General features: G+C 38.4%; 3 protein-coding genes across 5 annotated transcripts; 1 reads left to right on the top strand and 2 right to left on the bottom strand.

The window, feature by feature from the left end:
• Positions 1–570: 570 nt before the first annotated feature.
• snx22 (sorting nexin 22) lies at positions 571–9,164 on the bottom strand. The gene is made up of 7 exons (XM_086299378.1): positions 8,815–9,164; positions 5,490–5,573; positions 5,271–5,375; positions 2,456–2,547; positions 1,897–1,929; positions 1,695–1,762; positions 571–1,599 (listed from the first exon to the last, which is right to left on the bottom strand). The coding sequence occupies exons 1-7, from the start codon at positions 9,094–9,096 to the stop codon at positions 1,454–1,456; spliced, it is 810 nt and encodes a 269-aa protein (XP_086155504.1). The 5' UTR covers positions 9,097–9,164; the 3' UTR covers positions 571–1,453.
• A 10,080-nt stretch (positions 9,165–19,244) lies between these two features.
• On the top strand, positions 19,245–21,267 carry lrrc18b (leucine rich repeat containing 18b). 3 transcript variants are annotated; one of them, XM_086302409.1, is made up of 4 exons: positions 19,245–19,381; positions 19,471–19,592; positions 19,723–20,109; positions 20,502–21,266. In XM_086302409.1, the coding sequence occupies exons 3-4, from the start codon at positions 19,849–19,851 to the stop codon at positions 20,910–20,912; spliced, it is 672 nt and encodes a 223-aa protein (XP_086158535.1). In that variant the 5' UTR covers positions 19,245–19,381; positions 19,471–19,592; positions 19,723–19,848; the 3' UTR covers positions 20,913–21,266. The 3 variants fall into 3 exon arrangements, with proteins under 3 accessions (XP_086158535.1, XP_086158536.1, XP_086158534.1); XM_086302410.1 differs by having other exon boundaries at positions 19,281–19,592; positions 19,751–20,109; positions 20,502–21,267; XM_086302408.1 differs by having other exon boundaries at positions 19,282–19,592.
• Positions 21,268–23,441: 2,174 nt separating this feature from the next.
• On the bottom strand, positions 23,442–26,420 carry LOC147325086 (uncharacterized). Its single transcript, XM_086299377.1, has one exon. The coding sequence runs from the start codon at positions 26,277–26,279 to the stop codon at positions 24,294–24,296; it is 1,986 nt and encodes a 661-aa protein (XP_086155503.1). The 5' UTR covers positions 26,280–26,420; the 3' UTR covers positions 23,442–24,293.
• Between the last annotated feature and the right edge of the window lie 700 nt (positions 26,421–27,120).

The following is a 27,120-nucleotide window of genomic DNA, read 5'->3' as shown; positions in this document are numbered from 1 at the left end:
GCTGATTAGCATTAGAAAAGCTGAAATAATACCTCAACTGAAGCCAATTGTACTAAATGCACTATATGTGCACTGTTACAAGAATATTTTTGTTCTATTGCTTTCTATTAATTTATATAATTTTAAGTTAAGCAGGACAGAGTTCTTTTAAAGAAAGATTTACTTATATTCTCAAAAGTTAAGCATGACAGGCTTCTGTTTAAGAAAGAGACCTGTTTTACTGTGTTAATGTTGTCATTGTGAGCTAAAAATAAATGGCTAAATGATCATTTGTTTCACATATGGTCATATCACAAAGAATATGCATCTGCTTAAATCAAGTTCAAGTCAAATGGTTAAAAAATAATTTCACACACAAAAAAAGAGCTACCACACTGGGAAGGGTGAAGACAACTGGGTTGCCCGGCCCTGGCCACGAGGTGTCCCTTATTTATTTTTCAGGGAGTTGGCAACCCTAATGAAGACCCTTCTAAGTGTCTACACAATAATTCTTCCCCTGCCTTCAGCTGCTCCATCAAAAGAAAGTGCATTTTCTTGTTCTACATGTTCATAAAGAAAATTCACACGAGACCAGTTCGACTCTTTATTACAAATTTACTATAAACATGGTACAAAAGTCACACATGTCAAACCTTTGACTGAACAAATATGGCTTTAAAACGTAACCTCATATTTAAAATATATTACAGTCAGGATATTAGACATTGTATGCACTAGCTCTGTGCTACTCCTGGTTATGACTCTACAGGTTAAACGGTTACGAGCATATCCTAAAATGTGTAAAGTGTTTTCCTAAAATATTTCATTAAACTTTGAATCTAGCCCTTTGTTTTAAAATAACTTCCCACTTGCTTAGACACAGTGAATTATACGAGAATTGAGGCTGTGGTTTGAATCAGTCAGTATGAACAACACCATACTGCCTGATGCTGTCCATCATGTTCACAGTGTAAAAAAAATTAAAACGGCTCTATGAGATATTGTGTTACTTGGTTTAAATACGAGAACGTTAAATACATCTTTTCCACTGACGGTGCCCAATCCGGAACATAGTTTCAGCATTTCTACTCTAAAACGTAGATCCCTGTGGCGACAGCACGAACTCCACTGATAATGGCACATTTAGTCTGCCATGATTTTCTTTCCCCTAAAATTCCATCAACTTCCGCCATTTATGCGCTGTTATTTTTCCCACCAGTCATCTGACCTACTTCTCAAATCTGCCACAATGCGAGTTGGATTTCAGAAGACACTAAAAGAGAAATAAACCATGCGCCGTGTCTGTGCTGTAGTAACAATGGGTGGAGCACTGCAGCAACAAAGCCTGGGTGACGGGTTTCAGTCCCACTGGGTCAACCACACAGAAACGCTTCTTTTGCTTTGTCTTGTTGTGCTGATGGTTTTCTTAAAAAAACTATTTTTGAAAATCATGTGTTTTTAGCTATAGCTCACTTTAAGTTAGAACATTAGGCTTCTGGGTGGGGCCAGATGTGGGGAGGGTGGGCTCAGGTTCAGCGATTGTGGGGGCATTGAAGCTGACCCGGACGTCCCGGGGGTAAAACCCCTGAAGAACCCCATCTACAACCACATCTGGAAGACCTGCAAGACAAACTTTGCTTTAAAGAAACTTTCCATATCTGCAGTAAAGCACCAAACAACAAAACTAATTTCTCCATGCCGTGCGTTCACCCTACCTGAAGTGCTGTCGGTGAGATAAGGATCCTGAAAGAATCCCAGCACTCGCTGATTGGTAAACTGATAACTGAGTAAGCGAAAGCAAAACATAATCGATTGATTTCATGCAATGAGTGTGAGTTGGAACTCAGCTGTCATCATTCATATAAAACACTGTTTGCACAAACACTGAGAAACAGGAAATACCAGTAATACTCCCACCTGTCATCTTGGCTGTCAAGTTCATCAAGCGATCTGAAATCAGAGCAGATAATTACTAAATACTGCCAAAAATTTCGAAATGAAATGCTTTGTGATGCTGCATAGTTGGCCATTTTATACAATGGAGTTTGCAGGGATGGACGACTTTTAAAATGAGCCACTCGAGGGACTGCAGCTTTTGTCACTTGCTTCAGATTCCCAAAACCAACAGGTAAAAGAATGGTGGCTGGTTCCATCTTTTATATACAGACCATGTTTTTAAGGATTTATTACATTTACAGTATAATTTAAAGAGACACAACTAATAAAGACTAGTGTGCCTACATATAGCACACTAGTCTTTATAATTAGTTGTACCCTACACATCCTGTGTGTTCTGTAGGAGCAGCAGGGACTTAACAGAGCCTCATTAAATGCACTGTGGGGTAGAGTCAGGGTTGCTACTGCTCCAGATCGCTGTTTCTGAAGATTTATTATGTTGTCACATTGCCCCCCGTGACCATTAATAGAGGCGCTAAATATAGCAAAATGTCCGGCTTCTCCAGACTGAAGGACTTACTCCATGCTGCTCTTGTTCCCCGTGTGGAAATGTCTAACGTGGAGGAAGTCCAGCAGCACCTGCGGCACATCTTCATACTGGTAGATGACATCCTGGAGAAAAAAAAAGGAGCATGTTTTCTTTAACAGCTTTTAGGGGCAAAACATCTACAAGAAAGGAAAAAAAACCCCACCTTTATTTAGACAGTAGTATAACCACATAATATTATAAAGTGTGATCTTTCATCAGCAGAAATATACATAACATTTACCCCGGAGCCCGTCACAGGAAAACACTTCCTCAAACCTGAAAAGTGTTTATTAAATTCAAAGTTTCAGGTCAAGGTCAGTGTAGCCGAAATCTCTGAATTCAAACTGTTCTAAACTTTCAGTTTCAAGCAGTTTTTTCTGTGAATAATGCAAAACTAAACCATTAGAGTACACAAATATAAACATTTGGAGTTACAAAATGAGAATCACAGATCCATTGAACTAAAGTTTTGTGCGTTACTCAGTGAGGTCCTTGCAAATTTCTTTGATGCCGAGTAAGTGTCAGCTGATGGGGTTTTATCTAAATCTAGTCACGGTTGAATAATAGTTCAAAAGATCAATTCTATACAGTTCAAGGAGCACGATTTTACATTTGGTTCTGCATTAAATGAACAGATGAACAGAAGCCAATATGGGGGAAATATGCTCTCTCTTTCTAGGCCCTGTCAGTACTCTCGCTACAGCGTTTTGAATCAGCTGAAGCCTTTTCAGGGAGTTTTTAGGACATCGTGATAACAACAAATTACAATAGTCCAGCCTAGAAGTAATAAATACATGAAGTAGTTTATCCAGCATCACTCTGAGACAGGATGTCTCTAATTTTAGAGATATTGTGCAAATGCACGAAAGCAGTTCTACATATTTGTTTAATATGCACACTGGGGAACAAGTGAAGTTGTTCGTTCTTTTTAACACTTTCTAGTAAGAGAAAGTTTGGGTTCAAGGATAGTTTTCTACTACTTCTGTATCAATATTAGAATAAATTGAGATAAACAACACGTTCCAAAGAGAGGAAAGCACACATCAACACTTTGAAGCCCGTTTCTCATCCTACTGAGCTGTTTGTCTTCACACTTAATCAGTCACATTTTTATGATGCTAACAGCAGGAACAGATGGGCAATTGTTGTGCTGGTCCAGAAAGGTTAGCTTCACTACCCAACAAATTAGAAAGAATTTAATTTAGAACATAAATAATAAATAATCTGATCTAGTTCTCACTTTGTAAGAAATCGTCAGACCATCTACTCTACATGGACATAATGTTGACATCGTTCCATTTACAGATCAGTTTTTGCAGTTTCACACTGACCACCTGTCACCTGGGAGCAGTGTTGGTCAAATTACTTGAAAATAGTAATTAGTTACTAATTACTGAATACTTCTCCAAGTAATACTATTACTTTACTGATTACTTATTTTCAAAAGTAATTAGTTACTTTATTACTTTTTAAAAACATGACACACAACCTGAAGTCAAAGGAGCTTGCACAGAAAAGCGTCTGGACTTCTTTAAGTTGCTTGAAGACGTTTCACCTCTCATCCGAGAAGCTTCTTCAGTTCTAAGGTCAAATGGTGGAGAGTCCCTGATTTAAACCTAGTGGGAGTTTCCCCCCAAAGAGGGACAAAAGGACCCCCTGATGATCCTCTAATCACCTGAGCCAAGGTGTGAAACTGGGTGTGGGTCCCAATCAGCCAGGTGTGAGCTCTTTGTGAAACCTGGCCCCACCTTATCATGTGATTTCCTGACGTCAGATGTCCCAGGATGTGAGTGGGCGTTAAGGCGTCTGGGGAGGGAACTCAAAACTGGATTATAGATGGCAGAGAGTTGGTGTCATAAACCACCGCCTCTGTTCAAAGATGGTCGCTCACAGTGGACACAGATGGCTTCTTTGACGACGATGACCTGGATGACTGAGAACCTTCACAGACGCAACCTGAATACGTTATAAAGCAACTGACCTTTCAGCCCAATTCTTTTATTCTTCTATTTTATATTCAATATAACATTGAATCAAATGAAAAAGTCTCTTTTTAAAACTTGTTTTATTAGTTTTAATATTTGAACATTATGCACATTGCATGAAGCAAATTAAATTATATGCAACATTCTCCGACTGGAAGAAATTTGTTGAACATTTAAACCTATTTTCTGCATATTCTGCATAATTTTTTGTGTTTACACTCGCTCTTTCAAAAAGATGCAAGTAAAACACAGCAGAAAATAAATAAACTTACTAAATGACTTTGATCTGCGACTAAACTGATGCTCCACATCTCCTTTATCAAGCTGAGGTTTATTTTTCAGATGTCTCCAGTTTAAAGTCTCAGAGCTCTAACGTGCAGCCGTCACATTAGAAATAAACAGCAGCACATTCAGCAAAAAAGTAATCAAATTAAAGTGTTTATTTTACTGCTCTGTGCGCTAAATCACCAGATTAATGATTTACTGCAGCATGTCCTTTTATAACAGTGTTGCATTTTCTAATGTTCTTTAGAGATTTTTAATCACCGCTTCATTTTCATCTGATTGGAGTAGGTAGCACTCATAGAAAGAAGAGTCATTTGATCTTTGAAATGCCTTTTTTTAGATCGATCAGATGGTGCCAACACACACCTTTCACATGAATGTGCAGGGGAAACTTTGGTTTTACTTGGCCAGTTGATAACCAGCGTTGAGTGACTGCATAACCTGATTTCCACTGTTGGGGTAAGTGAATCCAGATAACGCAGAAATACGTTGGTTATGTTGAACCCGCTTCGTAATCCAAGCCTCAGATGTCTTACCTGGACATAATCTTCCAGCTCTTGCCTCCTCTGCTCCGGAGGTTTGGTCCTCAGATGTTGGTTCCTTTTGCTCGGGAAATCTGGAGTCTGGACGATTTTCCTGAGCTGTATGTGGTAGCAGCACAAGAAGCCTCAAACATTTCAAACAGACAGATCTGGGTCCCATTTAACATCCTTATCATAGTAAAAGCAGCTCTGGTCATAAAACAAAGATCATACTTTTCTGTGGAGATTTTGAAATTCACTGTTTCTTCTCAGCACAAAATGTTTCCTCTCGTTGAACAAGACTTCAATTCTGAAGAGCTGCAAATAAGAGAGCAGGACACACACAGAGGATTCATTCTTTAGTCACTACTGAGGCATGTGGGTCTTTCTAAAAGGTGGGAACTAAGTGGTAGAAGTTGCGTTAAGTGTTGTGCTTCTCTAAAATAAAATGATGAGCAGGGATTAGGTAATAGCGGAAGAAAATGCAACATGACAGAACCTGCTAAACTTCAAACCGAGCATCAGACTTGGGAAAAGGGTGACTTTGTTGCTAGCAGTAGTCAAAGCTCGTCATCTTAATCTGGTTTCCTGAACATTACAAAGAGTTTGCTGCACGGAAATTTTAGACCAGGCACCTCTGGGATGTAGTGTAACAGTAGATTTACATCATGGATGTACAGCAAACAAATTTGAGGCAACAGCGTGATGCTGTTACATTTATGAGGCAAAATCTCTGATCTCTGTTTCCAGCACCTTCTTAAATAGAAGTCTGCTCTGAAAGCAAAAGAGAGTCTAACTGAAAATTGTAATTATTTTTCCTTACTAAGAAAAGCATGTAAGCCAATTGTCTTTTAAAAAAAACCCAAAAAAACCCAAATGTGTATGTTATGTTTTAACAAATGATTTTTATTATAGTGCAGTTCACTTACACTCAGGTTTAAGAAACAAAAGAACAACTGAGTGAGACGAATCCTTGAGTTACAAAAGTCTATTCAGAATGACAATTTTTAAACAACTAAATTTCCTGCAACTTAAATCTGAATTTAACGTGTGTAAGCTGTGATTTTATTGTAGCACAGGGAATTGGAACAATCAAGAACAATTATAGTAAAGATGGAAAACTAATTAAAAAACAATTTAAAAAAAGAGAGGACATTTTAGTGTTTGTTAGTTTGATAAAATCTGTTGTCACAACCCGATGAGCTGTCGGTGGATTAATGAGACTTTGAAGGTCTACAAGGCTGCGAATCACCTGCTTTCAAAAGTTCTGGTTTTATTGTACTAAACATTAATATATATCGGCATACAATAGCAATATAATAAAAATAAGAGAGACTAAAACTCTGAGGTTAATAAAAACTAAACCACTCTGGAAACCAAGTGAAACTAAACTGAATGAAAAACATAAAAAAGCTCAGGCTTCACACGGCTCTGAACGCTCAGCTTCTACTCTATGATCTGTGTGATGTCAGAGAGACAGGATATTCTTAATATGGTCATCTCAAGTGACCAGCCTGAGTCAGTGCTACTACATGTTTTAGCTGTGTAGATAGCATTAGCCTTTAGTCATATATGAAATAATCATCATCATAGGATTAATACATTCACACACATTTATAGTACACATATTACTATTAAGCAGTTTGGTTAAAAGTGGCATTAAACAAACTTTATACCGGTCTGACTTACAGTTTGGTACCCTGCATCTTCTTTCTGAGGATATAAAACTCTTCATACTTGTGACGTGCTTAGACCAAGTCCTTTTGCACTTCGCTCTCCAATGTGCGCCTTTTTCTTGTTTTGTATATATTCCTCTTGGCTGTATATATGCATTCTTCTGTTTGCTATTTTTTTCCTGCTGTCTTTACTATTTATACTTTTTGACTCCTGTGCAGTTGGCGTGGAACACCCATAATTTCGTTGTACATGTACAATGACAATAAAGGACTATTATAATGTATTCAATTCTATATCCTTTAGATCCTTCAGGCCCTTCAGATGTCTCTTGTTGTGAGATGGAGGGAGCGTGCCAATTATCTTTCCAGGCTTTTTCATCAAATTTTGAGTTTGTGATGTGAGCTTGACAGGCAGAGTGTCACGAATATGGGGAACAATGGGACTGTGGGCTACTCTTGATTGTGTTTGAGATGTTGTTGATCCTTTCATTTATGGCACAGAAACCATAACAAAAAGCTTCTTTGCAGTGAAATGAAACCAAGTGTTTAAAAAAAAAGTGTCTGCTGCCACCACGGTCTGAGTTGCTGTTTCAATCTTTCAGAATTTTTCCACGGTTCTTCCTCTTCTGGTTGATCTCTACTGTCACTATATTTCAAGCCCACTTTTCAACCAATCAGCAAACTGCTTACACACAGCATCATCAGCCTCCTCATACCCTGCTCCTTGTTTGGAGAAATGCATGCAAGCATGTCTGCTTAGGCTGCATACCCAAGAAACCTCAGTCTGCGTGAACAGGGCACAAACAAGGTGCCATCGTTTCTGCTTCAGAAGGTTTGAATGGCAGGTTATTGGAGCACTGTCTCCAATAACCTGCCATTCAAACCTTCTGTTTGTGACAGGCAGCCAATCACAATGAAGCTGGCTTAAGAGAGAGAGGAGCTTAAACTGTTTTTTTTTGTCCAGACAGAGTCATCCTCTGTCTGGGGAATTTAGCTTTGAGGGATTTAGAATATGACCAATATACCAATAAGGATTATTTTGAACAGTGAATGCAACGTTACTCTAGTAGAATCCAGGAAAATAAAGAAGATAAAGCTGAAATGAGTAGAATAGGTCCCTTTTAAAAAGTGCTATGATGGTTTTATATTGCTATTTTATTGTGAAGCACTTTGGTATACCGTTGGTTTTTAAATGTGCTATATAAATAAATTTGTATTGTATTTGAGAGTCTGACCCCTTCTTAAAGATGTTCCTGCAGCAGAGGAAGTATAACTGAAGTCTTACATGCATATCTAAGAATTGATCGTCAGTTTAAGTTTTCACTTACAAATAATATAAAGATCTGATAAATTTAAAGAATAATGTGCAGAAGGATTGTATAAATAAATAAATAAATAAATAAATAAATAAATAAATAAATACCAGCTCAGCAAACTTCAACCTTAAAGTGTAGTCCTCAGGTTAATGCATCAACAATTACATCTAGTCACATTATAAGTGAGAGCGGCTGGGCTTCAAGTATTTACAGTGTAAAATCACAGCAACTAGGGCCACAGTTACTGTGAGTTGCTGCTGCGTTTACTGAGGAAATCACCTGAACGCATTTAGTAATAAGGATAATTGTATTTGTTGTTGCAAGAAAAAAATTGCGTAATTCTTGCCACTCTGGAGTGGAAAAAACCCCTGAGCTGAACTCACTGTCACTCTTCCTGCAGGTAGCCCGGCTTACCTGGCGTCCCCGGAAGACAAAGTTTTACTGATTATCAAGCGAAAAAAATTGCTTGTGTCCAGATAAACCGCAGTCGTAATTTCATCCCGCTGGATTTGCGCAAAAAAACCCAAAACAAAAAAACCCGATAACACTAAAATGCCGCGTCCTCACCTTTTTAGTCTTTCCCGACTCATCCACCTCCTTCTCCATCGATGGTATCGACACTTGAATCATGGGGAAACTTTCCTGCAACACCATCGGACAGCGGTCTTTATAATCTACTCGCTGCCGCTGACTGCGGACAGAGCGGTAACTCCACGCACTGTTCTCCGTGTCCGGAAACTCCGGGATAAGGGTCAGTGTGTGCGCTCTGTAGGTCTCCGCTCGGTTTCCTCCTGCGCCCCACCTACACACTAATTGGATAAACCCATCCACGAGCTCCTTCTGGCACATTAAAGGCACAGATCAGATTTTAGGACCCGAAGCGTGACGGTGGGCAGCGTTGACTGGAGTTTCTGCGCCAGTCACGTGTCCACCACACAGTAGCAAGGATGCAGTGTGTGAGGGTTTTAGTGCTCGTGTAGTTTTCTGTAATTTTTCGGCTAACATCAGTATTACAGTATCTAAACAGTTAATAACAGTGTCTCAGCTTGGTAACTTCTGTCTGTTTGTATAGCCTCACCATACCATACTGGCTACTTTGTTAAGTATAACTAATACACTTATAAGAGGCACCATATTTCTTTGTTGCATGAATTCAACAAGGTGTTGAAAACATATCGCTGAGATTTTGGTCCTTGTTGACATAATAGCACCACAGAGTTGCCGCTTATTTGTTGGCTGCGCATCTATAATGCAAATCTCCACCACAATATATCACAAAGGTGCTCTGTTGGATTGTGAATCTGAGTCCCGTGAGCTCACTATCATGTTCAAGAATCCAGTTTGAGTTTATTTGAGCTTTGTGACATGATGTGTTATCTTGCTGGAAGCAGCCATCAGAAGATGGATATACTGTGGTCATAAAATGATGAACATGCTCAGCAACAGTCCTCACTTTTAGTAAACTGACTTAAAGTCAAATGACCTGGGTAAACTTTATTTTTATTTTTTAACAGCCCTCTGTATCTTTAGCATCATTATTACATCCATACAATATTGATTGTAAATAAGGTTAGCACGTTGTTAAAGCAGGCCATACAAAAGGCGTCATACGTTTTGTTGAGCCGTTGTCCAGTTTTGGTGAACCCATGTGAATAGTAGCCTCGGTTTCAAGATTGATGTATGTTCAGAGGTGCTGTTCTGCGTAACTTAGTTGCATTTTGTACTAGAGAACCACCACGTACTGGATATTTTCTGTTATTCAGACCTCACTCTGTAAACCCCAGCAGATCAGCAGAAATACTCCAAACATCCCGTCAGGCTCCAAAAACTATGCCATGCTTAAAGTCACTTAAATCACTTATTTCCCCCATTCTGATGCTCAGTTTGAACGTCATCGTCTTGACCATGTTTACATGCCTAAATGAATTGAGCTGCTGCCATGTGATTAGATTAGAAATTCAAACATTCTGATTAGGTTTGGATAAAACAATAACCTCACTCAAAAGTTTAAAAGCACCCCAAACTACCTTTCTCTAGTAAAGCTGAATCAGCTGATCGATGCATATAACAATCTGTGTTTAAACTAACTGTTTAATAAATGGACAATGGCATAACAACATGCAGTTCAAAGAATGGACAGTGTTATTTTATGTCATGTTTCACTGATGTTTTGGCCAATTAAATCCAGCTTAGATTCACCTGCAAACACAACTATGCTATCAGTCAGTTATATGTTTATGGGTCAGGGGTGGGCAACTCCAGGCCTCAAGTGCCGGTGTCCTGCAGGTTTTAGATCTCACCCTGGGTCAACACACCTAAATCAGATGATTAGTTCATTATCAGGCCTCTGGAGAGCTTCAAGACATGTTGAGGAGGTAATTTAGCAATTTGAATCAGGTGTGTTGGATCAAGGACACATCTAAAACCTGCAGGACACCGGCCCATGAGGCCTGCATTTGACTACCTCTGTTATAGATTATGGTTTATGAACACAGTCATAAATCCTAAACCTCAGAAGACCACTGAGAAGATTTATGGATGGAGTGAAGGAGGACACGCAGAAGGCTGGTGTGAAAGAGGAGGATGCTAAGGATAGAGACATGGTGAGGCTGAGGCAGGTGATTTGATGTGCACACACCTAAAAGAAGAAGTCAAAACAAGAAGAAGAAGTTGTGCTTCATGCAAAAATCTGTGCACATTTTACTATCTCAGTGGTTCCACTTAGGTCTCTATGAACTCTTGTTAGAAATATCTGACTTCTCTAACCTCATGACTTTTATTTACTTTTGTCACAGACAGGTAGATTACACTGGGGTTTTATGCAGGGCTGAAAACATGTACGGTAAAGCTTTCACAGTAATATAAAACTGTAAACTTGTAAAAGCCAGATGAGGGCATGTAAATGTCTAAGGATATGTTTTTATCTTTGTTTTTACTGGTAAAAACTAATAAGAGGGCCGTGAGTTAAGAGCTATAGCTATTGCTATAGAAAAACTATAAAAGCTTTGGAGGTGGGTGCATTCCCTGTGTAAAAAGATTATCACAAATCTACCAGCTCTCAGAAAGCAACACGGTCACATGTCACTTTCAAATCCAGGTTCACTTCCTGCTGTTTTCTGAAACTCAAAGTAAAACAAAAAACTGCTGGACATAAAAAGGGATGTAACCCCGGACCACACGCAGCACACAACTGTACTCAAATCCTCTGAAAATCACAGCTTAAACATGAAAACCAGACTGCACGCCCAAATCCTTTTCCCCTCAACAAACAACAACACGTAGCTGCATGTGGTTCTTCCACCACATGCAGCTACGCTTCATGTTTTCATCTCCTCCACAGTCACATGCTCTGTGTGTGACCTGTCATCATGGGATTAATATCTTCCCATCCCTCTTGTTGCTCACTGCGTTTAAATGTAAGCAGACAGCAGAACTGACTTAAGCAACATTACGTGAGGATGTGTGACTTACAGTCATAGATCAGAGTGGGGAAAAATATAACACACTCGTCTGCCGCTCACGTCATCACACGTTTAACTGTGGTGAGTCTTCTGCCTGCTAGGACAAACTCACTGTGCCTGAAATCCTGGCGTCAGCACACACACACACACACACACACACACACACACACACACACACACACACAGGCCCAATACAATAACAAAGAGGAAGTGGTTGGTTTTATAGCTGTAACACCATTTTTTTTAAAATAGTTCTCCTGATGGATTGAATTTAAAGAATCCAAACTCACTGAAAACATTCTGATGAGCTTTTGAATAATTTTTTATTTTATAGGGCTGCTTTTTATACAGGATTTTATTGAATTTTACTTTTACTTTTAATTGTATTTTTTAGAGTTTTACTTAGTGAGCTCCTTTACTAACTGAAATTCTACTTCCCATCTCAGATATATTATCAAAGCTGCTTTTTTACATCTTCTTTTTAATGCTGTAACGCACCAACTTTACAGACAAATAAAATGATCTTGTGCTTGTCATCTTTTTGTTGCCGAGGTAACCCATAGCATTTACGATCAGGTCATACAGTCAGTATGGTCAATCAACAGTATTCTTTACCCTCATTGGTAGTCGCTTCAGTCACTCATGTCTCGCCACTTCACATCGTCAGCAGTTGCTTGAAGTTGCCAGATATCGTCTACTTTTTACGGTCTCTGGTTTCCATGTCTCTGTGTAATTGTGACACTGGTTAAAATACAGATGTAGTTTCCGGGTTGGAAAAGTAAAGCTGCCTAAAAAATGCCTAAAGTCCTGCATTCTATCTGAAGGCCACCACTTTTGTTGCCATTTTAGGCTAAAATGGCAACAAAAGAAATGCTCAGCTCAAGGTTTCAAAATGGGTTTCAAAAAACTTAAAGGTAGCTACACTCAAAAAATATATGTCCAAAATTCTTACTTTAAAATTTACAAATATTTCCATGTAATTCTGTTAAATAAGTACAATGTAAAATGTTACATTTAATGGAATCTGGTCAAATGAAATGTTGGTGGGTTGGTATACAGTCAGTCTTTGGCAAGCATAGTTTCTGTAATAATTTAAAAAACTTTGACTTTATATCATTCATTACATTTTACTCTATAATATTGCCAAGAATTGTTTTTTTTTTTGTTTTGTTTTGGTTTTTTGATTGCATGTCTATCTTCCGTACTGTCCGTGCTCCCAGGTCTGCACTGTCATACTTCAGGGTTTTATTGTTTCCTTTTTTCTGTTCCTCCTCGATTTTCTGTCTGTGACCCTGAAATCAAGCTCCGTCTGCCATGTTGAAAGTCGGCACAAAGCCTGAAAATCACCCCATAGGAGGCAGCAGCAGCAGGAGTTATATCGCAGAGGTGTATCCATTGTTTTTACCTGAGGGTATCAAAGAGACACTGCACACAGCTGCAATATACAAACCATGACATCCTTTAAATTATTTTCTATGTTGTTCCAGTTATTTAATGTGATCCTACTTTGTGCCCTTCACTGTTCAATGATATAAAAAATGTAGCTAATGTTTTGTCACACTGTGCAAAGTTTACTTAAATATACAGCGTGGCACATACTGGCACATATGAGGTCTAAAGTACAGCTCTGTTTGGGCTATAATAAATTTATACCATTTATGATGCACCTGTACCGCACCTTGTATTTAATTGTGAGTCGGTGTAGCTGTGGCCATGTTATGATGTTTGACCTTTGTAAACAACAGGTTTGAACAAACAGCAGGGGGGTGGAGCTTCTGTGCCCACAGCCAGATCTGTGTGCATGTGTTGACCATATTAGGAATAGTGTCCTTTTTTTTTTTTTTTTTTTACAATATACAAAACCAGGAGTAGAAACAACAATTTTTGTGCGTGTGCTGACCCCCCCTTTTTTTAGAAACTTAAAAAATTAGTCTGTGTTTAAACATCCATCATTGCAGTTTTATAAATATATGACAGAAAATTAAAAAGTAAAACAGAGTCCCTTTAAATGAAGTAAGCATTGAGCATTTTTCACATAAAGGTTCATTTGGGAGAAATGGTGTAACTTAATATCATGAAAACAAACTCGTTTTGGCTCATGTCTGCATGGACTGAAATCTGAGCCTCTACATTTGGGTGCGTCAGTGTAAATATGCTTTTGCACGTGATGTTTCCTCATGAATTTGTGTGTTTTGTGTCCCTCCTTTTGAAGCTCTCTGCTGTGGAATGTGGAGGCGAATCTCCACAACTTCACAAACTGAAGTTTGTCACTGACAGACATACCAGCTGGTCCTGGGAGCGTGATGCATTTGTGCAAACCAGTGCGTGAATGAAAGAAAGCACTGTCATCCAGAATAACTGTGTTAGCTGATGCATTCTTGGATTTTGTGCAAGGTTGGACTGGAAGCTGTTTACTGCTACATAATGAAAGAGCACATCCACATATACACCGGAGCCTCACGCAGACTTCAAAATAAAACAGCAACACTTTGACCTGCTATTGAAGACTTGGTTCCCATTAGTGTCCTTAATGGAGCTCCTCCGTACGACTGTAAACAATAGTGTTCTTTGTTATCCTGTAAGAGAGACAACACAGTTTTCTCATTGATTGTAATCTAACATTTCAGTCAGCAGTGTCATCGATTTCTCTAGGCTCTTGTTGTTTTTGCACTTCGAGATGTAAACATGCAACTGTTGCTCTGTTTTATAACTACTAGATGAGCCTTTTGTGAAAGAATAAAGTTTTATATATTATTATAAAACTCTTTTGTAGATTCCTCATTTAACAATGGCCTGTTTACTGCAGCTTGTTATAATCACTGTGAGATGATTTGAACTTTGTGACATAGCACCAGTAGGATAAGGTGAAGATCTGTACACTGTGGGCATAAAGGAATGGAGATGGTGTTTAAACGAGGCAGCTCAGTTGACTCTACGGGGTCTGTGAAGAATACGCAAATGCAGGTAAACTCAGTAATACTCAGACCAGTCAATCTGGCACCAAAAACCATCAAAGTCACTTTCATCTTGAACATGTCTACATGTCAAAATCTTTGAGCAGCTGACATGTGATTGGATGATTAATAAACAATTAACAATCAGTTGAACATGAAGTAGGTGGCCCCTGAGTGTCTATTAGATCACTGTTCACGTGCCAAACAAGTACTTTTATTCTTAAACCTTAATTATATAGTTGAATTGTACTCGTAAAATGATTCTTGGTGTACAGGTTGAGCCATTTTTGTATTCCGGTTGGCAAAGAATGGAGGCCCAGCCCCACAAGTGAACTAAGCAAACTTTACGTACTCTGTAATTTGAGTCAAAATCTAGTTTAAGTACTTTTGATTTAGATTATATTTGTTTTCAAGTTTGATTTATTAAGCACCAATACACGTTTGAAGTGTTTAACCAACACAAACATGTGGAAATGTAGGATTTATCCTTTTTAAAACAATAGTAAAGCAACATCTGACAGCTGTTTCCTTCAATAAATGATGGATTTTTTTGGCATACTGTATCAGACATATTTAATACATTCACTAACTCACAAAACTGCTCAAGGCAGAAAACAAGCATGAACGTTTCTGAGGATAGTTTTGTGTCTGCGTTTATAATTTGATCATTAAAGGAATAAGGAATCTGACATGTACTGTGGGCTCAGTGGGGGCCCAACAACAGCTTTCAGCCCTGGGATCCCTGAGGAGGTCACATTAAGTTAAACAGTAACTTTCTATAGAACATGACATCATTCACTTCTCCATTGAACATCGAAATCTCCAGAAATCACTTTTAAACAACATTTTACAACATAGAACTGAACCATCACATTATTACGTCGATAGTTTTAAGTTATTGTGGTTGATTCAGTGGAACATCTAAATAGTAAACTTGACTCTTCAACCCCACAATTTGTGTTTCTACATTTTCCCTGAATGCCCTTTGTCCTTTAACTTGAACACAAAGTGTAGAAAGTTTGAATTATTGAGACGTTATGTGATGGAGCAGTGAACTGAGTGATTCACATCATGAAAAAACTGTAAAATATATATCTGCAGTGTTTGGATAAATCTGTGAGCTTTACACAGCACATTGTTGGTACAGATTCATCAAACTTTGGGATGATTTCATCTCTAACAATGTATCATATTATATTACTTTGTCAAAGGAAACCCTGTAAAACCTGAAACTGCAGAATAACTTGATTCCACTGCTGTTAAATACATGTACAATATTTCTCTTTGCAGTATAGTTCAGCTTAATGGGGTATTAAATTACAGAAGTCAGCAGTTAATGTTGTAACTGGTTGAGCTGAAGCTCAAATCAATTTCAAATTCAAATTTGTCACATACACAGTCATACACAGTATGATATGCAGTGAAATGCTTACACAACTGCTCGTGACCTAAAGGAAAAAAAGGCTATGAATAAGATAGGAAATAAATATGAAAATTAAAAAGGGTCAATTTAACTAGGAAGGAATAAAATAAAATATAAAAATTAAAGTTAAAAATGAAATAACTGTACAACAACAAATTAGAATGAAGGGTAAATTTAACTGGGAAAGAATAAGATAAAATATATAAATTAAAGTTGAAAATAAAATAACTCTACAACAAAATACACAATACACAATATAGAACTATATAAGAATGTATGAAGAAATATATATATATATATATATATATATATATATATATATATATATATATATATATATATATATATATATATATATATATATATATATATATATATATATATATACAATAACAGCAGCTGTACAGTATTAAGTGGAAATGAAGAAATATAATGTCCAGTGTTGTGCAATCCACATTTGTAAGTGTCTTGTGCAGTGCAAATATGCTTAAAGAGATTTAGTGATGAAGTGATTCGATAAGATGACCACGCATCTAATCAAATTAGTGTAAACAAAGTCCAGAAAGTCCAGTGTGTGTGTAAGAACCATATGTGTGGGTCAGTACTGTGTGGTGGTGTGATTGAGAGACCGTATCGCCTGCGGGAAGAAGCTCCTCCTCAGTCTCTCTGTGTTGGTCTTCAGGGAGTGGAATCGCTTTCCTGACCTCAACAGAGAGAACAGTCTGTTGTTGGGATGGCTGAGGTCCTTCACGATCTTGCTGATCTAAAAGTGAAGAATATTTGTTGAATTAAATCAAATTACAAGTTCCTTGTTAGTGTTATTAAATATTATATATATGATAATTAACAAAGATTCTTGAACATGAACATGTAACATATTTAAATGTTTCTGGTCAACAGTTGAAACCGGTTAACTTTATTCTGTATAACTGGGTAATAACAAAGTAGGAACTACTGCAGTTTTATAAATGCAGTAAAGTCATGAAAGAGTTAATTGTTTTATGTATTAATTAGATTTAATTTTTCATATTTATCAGTTTGGTTTTAATTAGTTTATAAATACGGCACTTTTCATGTATTTGACTTCTCTATAAAACGAATAACCTTTGTATTCTTTGGCTAAGCATCATATGTTCATTAAAACTGACTGATTGTAACTGGAAAGTCACACCTTGTTCCCACTTAGTTCTGTGTTATATGTCAGTCCCAGTCTGAGAGGATCGAAACCTCCTATGAATGTGCGCCACAGGATCCCAGTCGGAATCACTTTATCATTCTTCTGGACGAGTTCAGACAAAAACGCCGCATAAAACCGACTCTGTCCGTAAGATGGACGTCAGGGAAGAACCCAAACAAGTAGTAGAAAGTATGGAGTCAGAAGGGCAAGCACCCAACCCTCCACCCTCTCCTCCTGCTTTGCCGGCTGGACTAGTGATGGTTTCTCCAATCAGGACAGATAATTAGTTATTTTAAACTTCCTTTATTTTCTCCACACGGCTCACTCCACTCGCCGTGACATCATCACTAGTTTACAGAGACTAGAAAAAGAGACAATATCCAGCGGTGGCTCTCTGTGTAAAATAAGAATGATTTGATTGCTTCAAGCTGATGGGAAGAAAACGTAGCTTGTTACAATCAATGCAGAAGAGCATCTCAGAATACATAACAGGTCCAGCTTTGAAGCAGATCGGCGACAGCTGCAGAAGACCACACCGGAAGCCACTTCTGTCACCAAAGAAGAGGAAGATTCTGCAGGTTTACCAATATTAGATAATAGAAGATTGAAAAACAGTTATCTAGTCTGATTAGTCTCACTTTTAGCTCTGATATTAGATTGATGGGGTCAGAATTTTCACATAAAAAAAACCATGAAAGCATGGATCCATCCTGTCTTCTTGGCACATCTGATTATTGTTTAAATCTTACAGCCCTCCTATTGTTGCTGAACATGTCCAGTCTTTCATGAACACATGTTAACTATCTTCTGATGGCTGCTTCCAGCAGGTCAAAATCAATATGGAACAATATGGGACAAATAATTAAGTCAATCCACTATTTTAAATGTAAAAGTAACAAAGTGATCTTGAACTTATATGTATGAAGACAGCCCCACCTGCTGGTAAGATTGTGTGGTATTCATATCGAAAAAGTACATCATCAGCAATGCATGATGCAGAGTAATGCTTCTTGACTGCAATATGTGACACTTTAAACTCATTGTTGACAAAAGTCTCTGTGTTTGTGGGAAAAAGAATCACATCAAAGCTTGAGAAAGACTGGAAATGATTAAAGGTCAAAGGTCAGATTTCTATTCCACGTCACTAGTGCATGGAATCACATTTCTTGACTTGTGCACTATTTATTTATCCTTTTCAACATCCATTTCATTGTTTTTCAGAGCGAGGTTTGGGATATTTTGTTTCCCATCATTAATGAAACTTTTTTAATAATGTAAACATTAAAAATGACGAAAAGATGATGAGACTGAGTAACTTTTGAGGTCTGGTGGAGCAGTGGGAGTTTAGGTGTTTTTTCAGATATAAAGCAAGAATGGCCTCATTAGCTGCCAGCATTTGCAATGTAAGCAGTATGTGTATAGTTGGTTTACTTAGGCTGTGGGACTCACATTCATGTATAAATGTATACATTCGCTGTTATGTAGGCAGCAGTACTTGTTCTTCATTTCAAACAAAGTGGCAAATACAAAGTACTGCGCAGAGCTGCATTTCAGTGAGATAAATAACAAAAATATGGACAAATCAGCTACAGGTGTTACAGGTATTCCATGGGGTCTGTTTTTATACAGAAAAGTAGAGACAGGAGACATGAGTTGCATTTGGTCTGCAGGCTCTTCCTCCTCTGAGGTACAGAAGCGTTGCAATGGCCTATCGCGCTAACAACTACTTCTCCCTTGTGGCGTTGCCACACAATCACGTCTTCATAACTTTAACTGAAAAGTGCAATACCACCATGAAAAAATGCTTTTTACATTAATAAATGTTTTACAAAAAAATACAATTGACCATACACTTGTAGGTGTCACACAGGCATCAACAGCTCATTGTTATCAGTAATTTGGACCTGAAATCCTCCATAGCTTCATTTGAAAGAGGATAATCCCTGGAAACTGAAGCTGTTGTTTTTTAAAATGTCTTCACACAGATTTTTAAAAGAACAAACTGCCCTGCTGTGAGTGGTGGCTGCTCATTGCTATAAAGCTATAGCTATAACCAAAGCTACCAGACAAAACAGCAGTTGCCTGGGAACAAATTACAAAAAATGCCACATTTACCCAAGTGAGTCCTAGCTGACAGACAGCCATGATGCAGCATGGTGATTTTTGACCTGTCAAACAGCAGCAGTCTGACCGCTTATCTATTTACAGCTCTTTGCAGTGACAGTTGGACGTGTGGCAACATTCTTAGGCTGAGGAAAGAGATAGTCAAGTATCTTCTGTTTTTCTCTTCCCTGCTGTTTTGAACTGGGTGTGAGGAGGCATTAATGCTGGTAAGGAGTCAAAAGTGTTTTCTGTTCATAAGTTTAAACTCACTGCAAGTCTTCTGATTTCTGTTGTCATGTTAGCATTGTTGTCATGGAACAAAGCAAATGATACGGTTACTCATATTTTATCTAACAGGAAAGGTAAAGCTTGACTTTGTCTACAGTTACCGCTGCCTGGGTAACGTGATCTCACAGACTGGCTCCACGGTCAACTCTGTCGTCACAGCGCATTAGTGGAAAAGGTTAACTACAGACTAACAGCATGGCCAAGGGAACGAAAGCCAAAAGAAAGACTAAAAGTAAGAAGATCACCTTGAAAATGGCCCAGAACTGCGTGGAGCTGACATTGGATGGTAAACGCCGACTGGATCTCACTTTCAAGGGGATTACAGCTGTTCCAAAGTGCATCCAGAAGCTCTTTCACATGGATGAAGTGGACCTGAGCAGGAACATGATCAGAAAAATTCCAGATTTTATTGCTCAGTTCATCAAAATGACTGTTTTGGATTTGCACAGCAATTATGTGAGTGTGACAGATAATGTCTAATGTTTACAACAACTCTTTAAAAGTAGGTAAATAAATGGTAGCTACTGTATAGCAGCAATACTGTGGGGCTGCTACACAGTTGTTGTGTCACACTATTTTAAATAATTTTAAATAATTAAATATTCCAAATATTTAAAATTAAGCCCATTAAAAAAAACCCAACAACCTCTAGATTAAAGTACTAATCATCAAAAGCCAATCATTAAATAATCACAAACATACGGGGACACCTTAGAGACCCGCTAACTGTAACTAGCCTGTTGGCAGCTGTAGTTTGCCCATTTCAAAATTGTACCATGGTTCGTAACTATGTCCATGTTTAATACACCAAAATCACCATCTGTTAAAAAATGTGTTATTGTTTCTAGCTGGAGGAGCTCCCCGTGGCTATCGGCTACCTGCAGAACCTTAAGGTTTTAAACCTGTGCAACAACCGTCTCACAAGCCTCCCAAGTGAGCTCGGCCTCCTGAATAAACTCCAAACACTGAACCTGGGTCTCAACCAGCTGGAAGCTCTTCCTGCCTCCATTGGTGCACTGGAGGAACTCCGCCACATTGGCCTTTTTGACAACAGATTCACCCGCCTCCCCAGCTGCCTCTTGAAGCTGAAAAAACTGGAGAGTATCAAGATGGACAGGAATCCAATTATTGCTGAGAAGATACCCACTGAGAAACCAGTCAGTATTTCAGAGAGCTTTTACCTAGTCAAAGAAAGCTTCCTGTGCAAAGAGTGTCTGAATAGGTGCCAAGCTGAGAGGAAGGCGCTGAGGGAGGAATAAATACCATACTGTGTTCTTAACTCAAGAGTGCCTTTCACTTACAGTACTGCATGTTACTCTGATCTGTACTCTACATAGTAAATAGATTCAATTAATATCAGACAGTAACAGAAAACTTTGCAGTTTCCCTTGTAAGTGTATTTAAAGAATTATATTTTTACACACATTTTATGCAATTACTATGCTTATAACTGCATGATAGTTAGATACAAATAAAGTGTTTTGACAGTCTGTTCGGCCTAGAGGGCAGCAGAGAGCACCCTTATCTCTGAGTACCTGTCACTGGCTTTAAACATTTAAACATATTTCATGTTATTAAACATACAAACGGTATCTTTTCCATGTGATCATAATTCATTCATCATGATCATCATCATATATGGAAAAAATTATGTTCCTGAAGTCTCTAATAAAATAATAATAATAGTAATAATAATAATAATAATAAAAGTAACAATGTTTTATGTACATCTCAGTCAAAGGTCTAGCAAGAATGAGGTTGTTTATTCATTTGCTTACAGTATTTCACATTACAAAATATCTCAGTATAATGTAGCATTAACTTGACTTTGAAATTATCTGTCAGTGATACAGTAAACAAGATACAACAACTGTTTATGTACACTTGGGGTCTTTCATGTCTCCTTAACAAAAACAAAAAACAAAATCCTCATTCAGATATCTGTCTTCCATTCGATGGTATGTGTGTGTATGTGTGTGTGCGTGTGTGTGTGTGTGTGTGTACACTTTAGTTTTTGACAATATAGTACTTAAACAAACACACTCCACTTTTTTTGGAAATAGGCTCATTCTCCATCTCCCTCAGAGTTAAAAATGCAGCGTCTTCTTTCCGTAGGTTAACAGGACTTTGGAGCGGGATCTTAAGGGATGGGGCGTGGCCGGAATTTTTGCTCGAGGCGCCATATTAGCAGGCCAAACAAATGCTTGCTGTGTGGTCCGTTGTACACACACAGACACGCATGCACATTTACACACACATACCATCATATAGAAGAGAGATTTCTGAATAGGGATTTTTTTTGTTAAAGAAACATGAAAGACCTCAACTTAAGGTTAAGTGTATAAACTTGAACTTGAAACATCTTTATGATGTAACCGAAAGAATCATGAATCTGAAAAGCGACATTTCTGGATTTTATTTTTGTCGACTTATGAAGTTATATATATTATTTTGTATATTTTTGAAATTTCTTAAGGAGAAGATTGCTGTTTGGCTAATTGGTCCTAACCAGTTACTGTATAAAAGATGAACACTGTGACAGCACTTCCTCCCATTGTGCGAAAATGAAGCCAAAATATCCCGCTTGTGGGCGCTGCCATGTTCCACTTTTGGAGCCAGAGTCTGCTCAGTAGTAAAGTGTGGTGGAGCGTCTCTGGACATGACCGCGAACACGCCCCTTTACGCTTTTTACATAGCCCGGCTGCTCCGTCTCTAATTCTGCAGGGTATGATGACTGTTATTTAAAGCTACTAATTAAAGTGTTTATTTAGATTAAAACTTATCATACAAAACATGCACTCAAAAAAGGTCCATCTAAACAAACCTGTTTGAATCAACAGGCCTCTGTACCCTGTGTTGCAAAGAGTTTTGTTAAACTATATAAAAAACACGAATTTATCTTGCTGGAGAGCACATAATACACATGACAGATTACACATCCAAGCTTTAATCATCATGTCATGCCTGTGGGAGTTACCTGGAAAAAATGCAAAGACTGACTTAACATTAGACGGAGGCATGTTGTCCAACATCGGTCTAAGGTGTGAGTGAACCAGTTTTTTTTGGTTGTCATTAATAAGACTAAGACTAACTAATAAGAACATATCTGATAAAAAATATGATACTGTAAATAATCCTTAGTTTTAAATTTTTGTTATAGGAGGGAACATATGTGGTATTTTAGCATCAGACACTTAGTTTTCTGTTTTCTGATGAAGTTGTTCTGCATTCATTTGTGCAGATGATGTCTTTTATTTAACGAAAACACAAATCAGACACCAGCTCACAACCTTAAACATGATTATTGTGCTAGCAATTGGGTGTGATCCAGTGATGGATTCATGATTAGCTAACAATGAGGAATGGCAGGGATTTTTTTCTTTAGCAAAAGAAACAATAAAACAATGAAAAGACCTCGGGAGACATAAAACTGTTTTACTGTCAAGATATCAAAACTAAAGCCAATAACTTTGGTGATTTTCTCTATTTGTGCAATATTGATTAGCGTTACTGCTCTTTAAGGTAAATATCAAAACTATTACACTGTTTAATCCACAGCGATGCATCCTATTCTGTAAAATCATATTTTTGTATATGTTGTCCTGTGAGGACATCTGATCTCTGAAAAAACAACTGTTAATGAAGCTGGAAAAACAAACCCACATCTTGATCCTTAAAAAACATATTAATATGTATCTTAACAAAAACAATCACAGCTGAAATAAAAGGCTTCAGCCTACTAATATTAGTTCATAAAATACATTCTCGGCGCCAAAAGTGATGAGTTAAGGTGCCCATGGAGGCAAGGGTGCCACCAGGCATTTGGCCCCGGGGCAGACCCAAGACAGGCTGGAGAGATTATTTCTCTCGGCTCATATTCATATTAATATTCTTATTCTTCTATGACAAAAAGTACAAGTGTTCATTTAAGGAAATAAACAGAGCAGTAAGAGATATTTTTCAATTTTTTTATTTTTCTTATTTTTGATTTGCTGCCAATTACATGTTTTTATTTGTAATTTTTGTAGTGCTCCCTACTATGTGAACCCAACTGGGTCTAGACTGGGTCTAGAGAGTACTTTAAATTCAGGGAATTTAAAATAGAAAGTAGCTCGTCCACAGAAAGACTGGTAGCTCCCCTTACGATAAGGGTTCAGATCGTGCGAACAGGTGTGAAATGTGTGTGTTTAGTTAGTTTGTTTGTTTGCTTGTTTTAATCAATTTTAAATCATGCTTTTTATTTGTTTTTGTTTCTAATGTCTCTGTAAAGCACTTTGAATCACCTTGTTGTTGAATTGTGCTATACAAATAAATTTGCCTTGCCTTGCCTTGCCCTCACCTGATGTTTTATGTTTATTAGTTTAGTTTAGATTCTAAACTATCAACCCCAACAATCGAATGATCTCCTTTAATAGCAAGCGCTGGGCAACGGTGGAAAGGAAAAACTCCCTTATAAAAAGGGAGAAACCTTTGACAGAACCAGGCTAAGAAAGGGGCAGTCATCTGTCGTGACTGGTTGGGGGGTGAGAGGCAGAGGAAAAGAAAAAAGAGAGCACATGTTAGCTATATGTTGCTCACATTGCCTAAAATGAACAACGTATGGTTTTCTGGACTGTGAAAGAAAAGTCTCAAGTCAGTTTTCAGTGACGTGACTGAAGACTTTTCTGGATGGCCGTGCGGATGCTTGTCAGAAACAGTTCATTTCCTTTCTTGGAGAAATGAACTCCACCACGTAAAAAAATGGAGTTGTCGAAAAACCTGATTTGCGGATGCTCAATAATCACTCCATCGAAGTGGTCGACAGCCTTTCTAATGCTGGCATTCACAGTGTTCCTGTCCTTATTGATTTCGCCTGGATTTCCATATATCCACACTTGACGCTCGTTGATGGATGAATATGCAATTGTCATTGAGGGGAACTCTGTGTGCAATTGCATTAATTCCTTCTCAATGACAGAAGAAAGTTTATAAGCAGAAAAGAGTCCCAAATCATTGCCCCCAGCATGGATTACCAGTATGTCAGGTGGGCTCTGTGTGGATAGCTCCTTATAAAAACGAGGAAGGACTCCCCACCAGCGCATTCCTCCTTTGCCAAACCACTGGACTTTGGTATTAAGTCCGAAATTTTCTCCGAAAATCTCTTTTGCTTCACCCTCGGCTCGTCTGATGTAACTGGACCCAATGATCCACACATTTGTTTCTCTCTGGTCTTCTGGGCTCTCTTTCTTTTTCGGTGTGTTTTCACAGATGTTGGTATCACTCAAGGCTGTATCGTTTCTTTTCTGACCTGGGAGTCGGATAGTCCTGGACAAGGGACTTTTTTGGATGCTCTGTGTCACTGCTGCTTGTTCTGGCCTCTTGTTGTCTTTCAGTGTGTTTTCACAGATGTTGGTATCACTCAAGGCTGTATCGTTTCTTTTCTGACCTGGGAGTCGGATAGTCCTGGACCAGGGACTTTTTTGGATGCTCTGTGTCACTGCTGCTTGTTCTGGCCTCTTGTTGTCTTTCAGTGTGTTTTCAGAGGTTTTGGTATCACTCAAGGTCATATTGTTCATTTTCTCAACTAGGAGTCGGATAGTCCTTGGCGAACAACTTTTTTGGCTGCTCTGTGTCACTGCTGCTTGTTCTGGCCTCTTGTTGTATTTTGGAGTGTTTTCAGAGGTTTTGGTATCACTCGAGGTCGTAATGTCAATTTTCTCAACTACATGTTGGGTAGTCCTCGGCGCATAACTTTTCTGGCTGCTCTGTGTCACTGCTGCTTGTTCTGGCCTCTTGTTGTATTTTGGAGTGTTTTCAGAGGTTTTGGTATCACTCGAGGTCATATTGTTCATTTTCTCAACTAGGAGTCGGATAGTCCTTGGCGAACAACTTTTTTGGCTGCTCTGTGTCACTGCTGCTTGTTCTGGCCTCTTGTTGTATTTTGGAGTGTTTTCAGAGGTTTTGGTATCACTCGAGGTCGTAATGTCAATTTTCTCAACTACATGTTGGGTAGTCCTCGGCGCATAACTTTTCTGGCTGCTCTGTGTCACTGCTGCTTGTTCTGGCCTCTTGTTGTATTTTGGAGTGTTTTCAGAGGTTTTGGTATCACTCGAGGTCATATTGTTCATTTTCTCAACTAGGAGTCGGATAGTCCTTGGCGAACAACTTTTCTGGCTGCTCTGTGTCACTGCTGCTTGTTCTGGCCTCTTGTTGTATTTTGGTGTGTTTTTAGAGGTTTTGGTATCACTCAAGTTCATATCGTTCTTTTTCTGAACTTGGAGTTGGATAGTCCTTGAAGAAGAACCTTTTTGGATGCTCCGAGTCACTGCTGTTTCTTTTTTCTCAGTGTCTATTCTCATCCTCTTTCTCTCTGGAGAGTAGCTCTCAGAGTTGTTTTTGCTGCCTTTTGAAATCTGACTGTATCGTCTTTTCAACACAGTTTTTTCTTCACAGATTCGTCTCTTTTTCCTTGGTGGAGAGCAGCTGTCGGGACTTCTGCAATTCTGTGCAGCATAATCCGGGCCTCGCTTCCTCTTGAGTGGAAGCTGGAAATGTGTTTCTTCAGAATTTGGCTCTGGATTTTGGTGGTCCATTGTAGTAAAGCCAGCGTAAGCTTGTTGACCTCCGCCGTGTTTACTCTGAGACATGTTAGAGTGTTGATGAAGTGACTGTGTTAAAGATTCAACTGTTTTAAAATGTTTCTCAGGTTTACCTTTGAATGCTGCAATCTCGAGTGTTGCAAATAAACTGACTGAAAGTTTGGAATTCTTACCCCTACTTAAGGATTCACTGATCAAAGGCATATGAAATGCCTTTGATCATCATAATGATGTCATAACATAATGTAACAGTAACATTCTTTTTTTTTTTTTTAAATTTGGTGTTATCGGGCTTTGGAACGTGATGTCACGGGAGGGGGCGTGGCCGCCGGGGCGCCATTTTAGCTGGCCAAACAAAGGGCTTAAGGAGCGAATGCATCAGCAATGGTTCGCTTTGCTGTGTTGTGGGTTTTAATGTTAGATCGCACGATCGGGGAGGGAATAAGCTTGAAAATAGGCTGTCTTTTTATTCTTTCCCAGCCTGAAAGCAACGTGAGGGAGCTTATGTAGTGGTTGTTACCAAAAGAAGGCATCTAGCCTGGATAGCAGCTGTGAGATGAGTTGATATCCAGTTCTCTACCATCCACAGATATCTGTTGTTGTGCTACAGATAATTTCATTCTGGTAAGTTCTAAATAAGTTCATATTAGGGCTGTTCGATATAACGATATATATCGGATGATGATATAAAAACATCTATCGTTTCATTTTACACTATTGTTTGTTTCGTGCTATCGCAAAATAAACTGTTTATGCTAGGGCTGCTCAATTAATCGAATTTTAATCACGATTACGATCTGGGCTTTCAACGATCATTAAAAATGACTGAGCCGATTATTAGCCCCTCCCTCATTTATCCGCGACACCTTAAAGGCCGGTCCGTGAAAAT

The sequence above is a fragment of the Aulonocara sp. 'chitande type north' Nkhata Bay genome, linkage group LG7 (genome assembly GCF_057382095.1).
Source record: "Aulonocara sp. 'chitande type north' Nkhata Bay isolate Kocher_YH1m ecotype deep benthic linkage group LG7, A_spYH_male_GT1.1, whole genome shotgun sequence".
Lineage (NCBI taxonomy): Eukaryota > Metazoa > Chordata > Actinopteri > Cichliformes > Cichlidae > Aulonocara > Aulonocara sp. 'chitande type north' Nkhata Bay.
Note: the sequence above shows the minus strand (reverse complement) of the source record. Positions and strands in the feature narration are given on the sequence as shown.

What these genes read in the sequence shown, in the direction of transcription:
- snx22 (XM_086299378.1), bottom strand. Translation starts at nt 9,096, where the DNA reads ATGTGCCAGAAGGAGCTCGTGGATGGGTTTATCCAATTAGTGTGTAGG. An exon ending in GGGAACAAGAGCAGCATGGA is followed by an intron (nt 1,930 to 2,455) that starts GTAAGTCCTTCA and finishes CTCTGATTTCAG; the next exon opens with ATCGCTTGATGAACTTGACA. An exon ending in CTTGACAGCCAAGATGACAG is followed by an intron (nt 1,763 to 1,896) that starts GTGGGAGTATTA and finishes TCGCTTACTCAG; the next exon opens with TTATCAGTTTACCAATCAGC.
- lrrc18b (XM_086302410.1), top strand. Translation starts at nt 19,849, where the DNA reads ATGGCCAAGGGAACGAAAGCCAAAAGAAAGACTAAAAGTAAGAAGATC. An exon ending in TGGATTTGCACAGCAATTAT is followed by an intron (nt 20,110 to 20,501) that starts GTGAGTGTGACA and finishes TATTGTTTCTAG; the next exon opens with CTGGAGGAGCTCCCCGTGGC.
- LOC147325086 (XM_086299377.1), bottom strand. Translation starts at nt 26,279, where the DNA reads ATGTCTCAGAGTAAACACGGCGGAGGTCAACAAGCTTACGCTGGCTTT.